The sequence below is a fragment of the Phyllostomus discolor genome, chromosome 5 (genome assembly GCF_004126475.2).
Source record: "Phyllostomus discolor isolate MPI-MPIP mPhyDis1 chromosome 5, mPhyDis1.pri.v3, whole genome shotgun sequence".
Taxonomy (NCBI): Eukaryota; Metazoa; Chordata; class Mammalia; order Chiroptera; family Phyllostomidae; genus Phyllostomus; species Phyllostomus discolor.
Window position 1 is genome coordinate 146,062,118 of NC_040907.2, and position 8,961 is coordinate 146,071,078.

The window sequence follows — 8,961 nt, forward strand, 5'->3', positions numbered from 1 at the left end:
GGATGTCACCGTACAGAAAGATCTGGCAATTGAGGAAAAGAAAATCTAAATTTTTAAAAAACATAGTTTTCTGTTCACTTTGGCAATAAATTGTTTAAAAGAAAGAAAGGAGAGAGAAACAGAGAGAGTGTGCGCGCACCTGTGTCAAACAAAATGCATCTGCTGGCAGATACAGCCTGCAGGCCTGTAGTTCACAACTTCTGAAGAAGAGGATGTTATGACATGATAAAATTTGTTCTTCATAATTTGACTTTTCTAGTAGGTTGGCCACTTATTTCCGCCTACATTTAAGAGACACTGTGCAGATGCCCTTTCTGGAATGTTAGGCAAGAACTGAAACTACAACTTAGGTGCACAGACCGGCTGCCTCTTACCCCAAGGAGCTGAACCCACTGCCCCCTCCCGTGCCCTCCGTGCAGCTCTAAGCTTCGTCCCTTGAGGAAGGTGCCAGGGCTCCACAGAGAAGCCATTTCATCCTCTCCCACACCATCTCCTCCCCCACTGTGAAGCTGAAAAGTGGCCCCAAAATAACCTTGACCCAGAAGGACAGTCCCAGCAGCTTAAATTGCTGCCCCAGACCCCAGCCCCAATGACCATGTATTAGGAGGTAACCCACAAGACTGGGACCATGTGAATACCCTCAGGTGAGTTCAGTTTCTGACCCAAATTAACCCCATTGAGTCATCCTTAAACAAAACAGGAGAATCTCAGTTCATGATTTCTTGTTCAACTATGGCTCTGACAAAGAAAACATACTTAGATGTTATATCAAACACTTTTATTCTTAAAGTGATAAGTTCACTAAAGATAGCTACAGGAGAGTGAAATATTTAGAGTACAAAAAATGTGAGTGCTAACCAAACTTCAAATACTGTCACAGCAGAGTTATTCCAATAGCAGTTGTTCAAGCATGGCAGACCACACGTGCTAAAATTACTTGCATTCTCTGAACACCTCACAATGGACACGCACAATGACATAAGCAAACATTCAGGGGCTACTGTCCTTGATCTTACAGAATGGATTTATGCACATCTTTATATACATATATATATGCCAAATATAAACAAATATATTATAAAACATCCAAAATAATTCATACCCATTTTTAAAAAAACACTTTGACTTCAAAGAAATTGGTAAAAAGACTTCAAATATCAAGATGAATGTAGGCAAGAAATTGACCGCTACTTTTATATGCAAGGTACTGGATTCTTGAATGGAGAATCAGTGTCAGTCCTCACTTCCAACATCACATCGAAAAAGTGTGGTGGAAAACTAGGTCGCCTTCAATATGAAGGGTGTGAGTTGTATACACCAACAACACTCTCAAACAACAGTATTGCAGGAGGAATGCCAGTATACAGAGTGGACCTTCTCATGAGGCCAAACAATCGTGAGTTATCAGATGACCCTGCAGATATTTGGGTTAAGCAGCTACAATATTCTGGTTTAATCAAGGCACTGGCAAAGAGCTATCTTTGACATGACAGAGTCTCTACAAGTTGTTAGCCATTGGTGATGGCATGGTTTTTTTGGTTAAGCAGCATTCTGTACTGAGAATGCCAGTGTGATGCCTTAATCACAAACAAGCTCACTTAGACTGCAAAGCCAGATGTGCTTAAACTTTCCCCAAATAGTACTTGTTGATAAATCATGTCTGAACAGAAAGGCTTCACTTAAAATCTTGATCCTCCAGAGTTATAATTCACCTTTCCTCAACACCACCCGCCATCCCTAAAGTTTGTTTCCTTTTTCTCCACAAGAACACTCGGGATAAATCTTTTTCTTCCCTCTACAAATTACTTCCCCAAGAGAGAACTGTAGACCCAACTTAAAAACAAAATAACCTTACACTTCTCACCAGCAGTTAAGTATCGGACCTCCCACTTCTACTTGGACTTGAGCTCCAAAGCCTTTCGGGAACACTTTTCAGACATTCCTCATACCATTAACACAGCTTTCCCTCACCATCAACTGTCCTTCTCCAACCTCTCCATGCCCAGCGTAAAAGCAAGTTAATTTAGAAGGAGAGATGGCATTGAAAAAGTATTACTTTTACAAAAATAGAGTTCCAGCCTGTTACTTGAACCTTCACAGCAAAACTGCACAGCGTCATCCATATAAACCCCAACACTAAATTCTCAAGTGGCTATTTTTTTGAAGCCAGGTCTCACAAGCTCAAACCTAAGCCTAGTGAAGGAAAGTAGCTAAGACTTCCTAATGTTGAGCATTATAGACTTAGAATTACACGGGAATATGACAGGTCAAGACCATTTCCTAGGTTGCTTAACTCATCGATAAGAGGCCAAGTTCTCCATTCTCCCCCAGCTCTGCCATTCTGGGAAGAGCCCGCTGGCCAGCCTCGGACTGCCAAAGATTGTTGACTCCATTTCAGTCTTGGGGGGCACCCCTTGGAATGCACAGTTCTGGGATGCTGTCTGCGTCTGAACACCATCAGGTTTCCATTGCACGTGAACAATTCTATAATTCTGACCCTCATTGTTGTCCCAGAAGACCTGCCCGTTAGCATGGTAAGAAATGCAAAACTCAATTTTTTCCTCAGTTGGAATGACAGAGGGTAAGTCAATGGCAAACGAGAAGGTGTCACTATCTGAGCCACCATACACATTTTTCATGTAGACACAGTCCACATTGGTGTAGCTTTTCCAAGTATCAAAAGTAATACGGATCTGAACCTTCTTCTCAAAGCTGACATTTTTTACCTTCACAGTCCCAGTCACTGTTCGCTCTTGAAGAGAGCAGTTCTCCAGACAGACAAAGTTCTTCTGAAAGTGGCTCCGAAAACTTAAGTAATCAGTTGAAGGCTGAGGGAAGTCTAAAATCAGGTTTTTCTCCTCATGGAGTTTTAAGCCAGAGGACAGGTCATTGAGGTCCAGGAGCTCAAACTGGAGGTCCCACGCTGGTTCTTCTGGGAGGTCGGAGAAGACATGGATGGCAGTGAGGGAGAGGCCCTTGGAATCTGCAAACACAACCCGTTTCTTGGCGTGGTTGTGTGAACTCTCCCAGTCATTCTGTGATTTGGCTTCCTGTTTTATATTGAGACACGGTTTCAGAGGCTTTAATTTGTTGACAAAATTTCTTCGTTGGAGGTCATCATAAGGGCCCAGGAAACTCTTCAGAGGTGGCGAATGAGCCAAGCAGAGTCTCATGGCCACATCCACTGGCATGACCGAACTTGTCAAAGGCCGTGGATCTAAAACCTGGATCATTCTGGAATAGAAGAAGGAGGAGGGTAGTTATCACCAGGATCTGGAATACTCTTCCCCAGCCCCAAATACATACATACTATTTTTCGTATTGGCTAAATTATTGCCTACACAGCTGAGTATCAGGGAGGTGCTATCACATGTAATAAAAGAAAAGAGTGCTATGATCAGATCTGCATTCTATGTTTGGTTCTACCCTTAACTGGCCACAAGGCCATGGGTTAACTGCTTAAAACACTTGGGAGTCTCGGTTTCTTCATCTGAGAAATAAGAGTTAGACAGGGTAATCTTTAATATACCCCTGAAAACCACTGGCTCTGTTCTGGACCAGTGGTTCTCAAACCTGTCTGGCCACAATGGCCTAGGAAGTTGGTTTTCTTTCTTTAGCTTTAATGCAGATTCCTGAGACATAGAGTTACTGAGGCTGAACCTCTGGGGGTGGCGACAAGGAGTTACATATGTTCTTAAAGCTTCCAGTGATGTTAAAGCCCAGAAGAGTTCTGGAGCCGTGAGACTCTGACTTCTATGCTGATTTTGCTACTGAATTGATTACATGTTTCTGTAAAGGTGACATGCCTGAAGAGGAAAAAGGAGTAGAAATAAGAATTCTCATAGAACAGTTTTGAGATTTTGAAGGCTGGAAAGAGTGAAGTCAGAGAATTATCTCTGTATTTTGATTATCATGTTCTTTTTCACAACCAACTGAAATGCAACCCAGTAATGCATGCACTTAAAAACTTTACATAATCTGTTTTAGTAAAGAGACACCCATGAAGAGTATTCATTTAAGTTGAAAAAGCTGACTTACAGAAATTGAACTATTTTAATTATATTATTTATGATCTTATAAATATTGAAAAGGTTAATAGGAAATACCCCCAAAAGTTAATGATCTCTGGGTGCTAGGATTGTAAGTGATCTATTTTTTGCCTTTGTACTTTTTTGGCATTTTCTAATGGTGGGGCAATGGATATTTATAAGCAGAAAGACAATAAATCTATTTTAAAATGTAAACAAAACTATGCTCAGCAATATTAAATTAAGAAGTGTCCATCACGGAGGATTTTTTCCTGGCGCATAGCCCTCAGTACACATTGCCAAGCTAATGGACTCTTCTCCCTATCCTAGCCTTACAGATAAGAGGTGTTTTGTGGATACTGTACATGACATTTCTCAGTAACTCTCCACAGCAGCTCTACGCACGTAGGTTTCATCACAAAACGGATAGTTAAAAAAGAAAAACACTCGCGGAATTCACTTTTTTAGTCCTGGGATTTTTCTGGAAGAACTACTAACCTAGAACAAATAAATGAAAGCTAAAGCTATATTTGTAGGTCTAATAATGGTTAACAGGAAGGATTTTTAGAGAACTACATTTTGTCCGAGAAAGCCACTGAAAGTTTTGTGGGGAGGCTTGTTTTGTCTTTTTACTTTTTGAACTTTAGAAAGACAGTTTTAGAATTTAGCGATTTCCCTGGAATTTTAAATCGTGGCCAAGACTTCAAAAATCATCATTTGCTCAAACCCAAGTTCGCGTTTGCTAGGGCAGACCGAGGTAAGAAGAGGGGAAAAGCCGAATGAATGCAAACACCGTCCTGTAGTTTTCTCCCCAAGCTAAACTACCCAACCAGCAATGTCAGAGTGCTATTCCCTCAAGTTACCAGTCCTTGGGGCCTTTGTGCAGGCCCAAGAGTTAACAGTGAGAATCCATGCGGGATTCAGAACTAAAGTCCTCAGGACTTTGGTTTAAGATGCGGGTTATTAAATCAGCTCCGCCTAAAAAGCATAGGGCAAATCTCCACACCTGGAGGCCTCCGCCTGCTAGATTCGACTCAGCAGTCCGTCGGCTTGCCCTCGCGTGGGGTCTGCATTTGCAGAGAGGACAGACAGGAAAGGAAGCCCAACCTCCCCGCAGCTGCACGCAGCCCTCTGCTCCCCGGCGGAGAGTCTGCGTGAACTTACCTGATGCAGCTCATTAGGCAGAGAGGCGGCGACCCGACCGAGAGAGCCAGCGCTCTAGCTACTGGCGCGAGTTCGCACCGGTTCCCAGCAGTACCAGCTGGGCGGTAGCTCCGGAGGTTTGCGGTGAGGCGCGAGGAGGCCCCTTATCTGCTCCTGACCACGTGACCCGATCCCTCGACCAACCAGCGCCCAGCTGGGGCGCGAGCCCTCTCCGGGAGTACGTGACCGCCGTGGTGCCGGACATGCAGGGTGCAGGCGGGGAGCAGAGTGTCACAGGCTGGACTGAGCGAGCCTGGGGACGAGGGTGCTGCCCCGTACTGCACGTAGCGGGTGCTGGCAAAGCGAGAACGCCGCAAATCTCGCCCACGCTGGGCGCCGGCTCAGCGCGGCTGCTGGGAAGGAAATGCCTTGAGAGTCTTGTCTGTGCACAGTTAAATCTAGGCACAGAAAGCTGTGACTCTTTCCCCATGTATATATTATTTGAAACGTTTATATTGATCAGTGTTAGGTGAATCTGGGCATCTTCTCCCTCACCTTAGCCAGAGCAAGAAGTTGGCTGCATATATTTTGATTAGGGTGTGCCCACAAACGCACCTCACTAGTAGACTGAAGGCTGCCAGGAATGAACTGTTCTCTAACAAATGTTGTTAATAAAGCCTGCTAGCCCCCATAAAAGAGAGGTGGCATTTAATTAAAAGGCACTTGGCATTTCGGTCTAGTCTTCAGTTTTTCTCCCTGGAACAGAAAACTAAAGCCAGGAATGAGATGGCTTTTTTTGCTCTGATGACCATTCAACCACAGAGCCCGTGGTCAACCCAAATCCCTCGACTCCGTTCTGACGTCCTTTGGCAGAGATGTGGAAGCCAAAATGTTAAAATATTACACTGTAAGTTTCATGACTCTCCAAGCCAGTTACTTTCACTGAGGTTTCATTATGTTGTTTAGTTTGGGAGTTTTTAGACCATCAGTTACAACCATAAAATTTCTAAATTGAGTATGAATTATTTTTACAAAACCTAGGTCCTCTATTAACTTGAATATCCAGGAGACAATTAAAAAGTACAAAATTCCTTGTGTCTTCTGAATAACTGTCAAACATTGGAATTGTTAAAGTGCAGTGATTAGAATGAAGGAAAAGAAATACATGCTGGGTGTCACTGGAGAAGATACTTAATGCTTGGGCTGGAGTTGTGAAATGAAACACCCAACCATAGCAAATTCACCAGCCCCTCAGCCCAACTAAAACTAACTTAAAAGACTAGTCTTTGGGTTGACACTTACCAGCTGCATGAATCTAGGCAAGTTCTAGCCTCAATTTCCTCCTGTACAGTGGAGATAGTAAAGTTGGTCTGAGGATTACCTAAGACTGTGCAAATGGCAAAACTCAGCCCAGTGCCCAGCACGTGCATTCAACCCACATTCATCCTGGTCAGTATTCCATTCTTCAGCAGTAGTTTTTACTCTGCTACCTCGGGAGGCCAGAACCTGAGCTCCAATATTGGTCATAGGTGGTAATAAATGCTTGTGAAGCCTATCCCGGTGCCAAACATGGTGTTTTCTGTCTTATCTATTTAATCCTCACAACAGTCCTAAGTGGTGTGTACTATTACTAGTTCCACTTTAAAGATAAAGTAACCTAGTCACTTAAAGGTCAAAATTTGCCCAAAACCTCACAGGTAGAGCTGGGATTAAAATCTGGCTGATGCCAGGGCAACAACCACTGTATCATACTGTCTTGCTTTCATTAAACATCAACAATTAGAATGATAAAGGTGGATGGTACCTTAGGTGTCATTGGCTTCGAAGTCTTTACTTCACAGATGAGATATCTAAAACTCAGAGAAGCTGTGCCGTTTGTCAGGGACTGGTCAGGTCAGAGTCAAAGCAAAAACACTGGGTCGAGTTTTCTCCTCCATCAATGGTTTTATGTTGAGCTTTAAAAAAATAGATGTTTCCAATTAAAGGTATGGAAGAACACAAAACAATAAGAACATAGCGTGTTCCCATTTGGGGGGAAAGGTATGCATACAAAGAAAATATGTACTACCAAAATACCAACAGTGCTTACTTTTTGATGCTGAGATTCAGTAATTAACAATTGCTTGTTTGTATTTTTAAATTTTTCTACACTGAACATGGCTTTCTGTAATTAAGAAATCACTTTTAAAGGATCTCTAAACTCTCAGATTCATTTAACACATACAGTCTGCCTATTAGGTGCCAAGAACTGTGTAGGCACCTCGTGCTGTTGCTTCCACAGTCCTGAGTTTGCTCGTTTCCATTCATGCAGCTTTCTCTCCTGCCCCCTGGTGCTAACTGATGCCATAGAGCCGCTCTCTCTGAAGTCAACATAGAAGATTGGCAAACGGGGTTCTCTCCTGAGAGGAGTCAACACTCAGTAAACCTCTGAACTGGATGATCCAGTCCCTCACGTCTCCCCACCGCCAACTTTATTGAGATCTAACTGACACAGAACATTGTTTAAGTTTAAGGTGTACACTGTGTTAATTTGATACACTTAGGTACTGTGAAATGATTATACCAGACAGTTACTTAACACCGCCAGCATGTCACTCTGTTACCATATCTTTTTGTGGTGACAACATTTACGTTCTACCCTCTTAGCCACTTTCACATATTTAATACAGCATTATTCACATAATTGTACATTTAGATCCCCAAAAGTCTGTACTCTTTGACCAACATTTACCCATTACTCCCACCCCCCCACCACCAGTCCCTGGTAATCACTATTTTACTCTGTTTCTACAAGTCTGGCTTTTTTAGATTCCACATATAAGTAAGATCATACGGAATTTGTCTTTTTCCATCTGACATATTTCACTTAACATAATCAGGCCGCACACTGTCTCTTTCCTGGCTTTCACCACCTTTCATTGTGGGATGAGAGGAATTGGGATGAAATCAGTCTTCTTAGGAGTTGCACCAATGAAGAAGTGGGTTGGGACTTGCAGGCAGTTGTATTACTACTTGTAGGTGTTCTCTGACTGCGGTTTGGCTTTGCTTTGTCCTACCCATCTTAATAAATTCATTAGTGAGGCCTTATTGAGCTGTGCAGTGTTCTCAGCCATGCCAGGGGTTACAAGGACCATAAGTCACAACCCTTTGACCTTCAGGACATTAGCATCTTATTAGAAAAAAAAGTTTAAATTCATGAAATACCCAAGGAACATTTTAAGGAGTTACTAAGCAAGGGGCTGATGGGTGCCTGGCTTACACAGGTGGGTCTCGTACAGCGTTTGACCGACATGTTTCCAGGAATATGCCTGGGTGGGGCACACCCCAGGGCCTTCCCGAGTTGCCAACTCACTTTCTGTCCCCTTGCCTTTTTTTTTCAGTGCCTAATTGAGAAAGTGTTTGAGAATTCAACCTTCTAGTTATTTGTATTAAAATGTCAGTACTTTAACCACCATTAGTAGCAACAGGATGAACTTCATAACAGTTTCACGCCCCACAGTGTAGAGTCAGTGAGGTTGAAAAGTGCTCGTTTTGATGAAAAGGACCGGGGTTTCTATTTTTGAGAGCAGAGAGGAGCCAGCTCACATGTCTCAGTGAAGAGTAAATTTTTACACTAATTTCTTCTTCCTCTGTTAGCCATGTTGGATCAGAATACAATATCAGGTGAGGGAGTGTAATTTAAATACACACACACACACACTGCTTACTCCGGGTCAGGCATTGTTTTAAGCACTTTACAAATATTAACTCATGTAATATTCATAAAAATCCTGTGAGGTAGAAACCATAA

General features: G+C 42.7%; 1 protein-coding gene across 2 annotated transcripts; it reads right to left on the bottom strand.

Moving 5' to 3' along the window:
* Positions 1-761: 761 nt before the first annotated feature.
* PPP1R3C (protein phosphatase 1 regulatory subunit 3C) lies at positions 762-5,508 on the bottom strand. 2 transcript variants are annotated; one of them, XM_028513411.2, is made up of 2 exons: positions 5,193-5,508; positions 762-3,234 (listed from the first exon to the last, which is right to left on the bottom strand). In XM_028513411.2, the coding sequence occupies exons 1-2, from the start codon at positions 5,204-5,206 to the stop codon at positions 2,295-2,297; spliced, it is 954 nt and encodes a 317-aa protein (XP_028369212.1). In that variant the 5' UTR covers positions 5,207-5,508; the 3' UTR covers positions 762-2,294. The 2 variants fall into 2 exon arrangements, with proteins under 2 accessions (XP_028369212.1, XP_035882882.1); XM_036026989.1 differs by lacking the exon at positions 5,193-5,508 and adding an exon at positions 3,311-5,170.
* Positions 5,509-8,961: the final 3,453 nt, after the last annotated feature.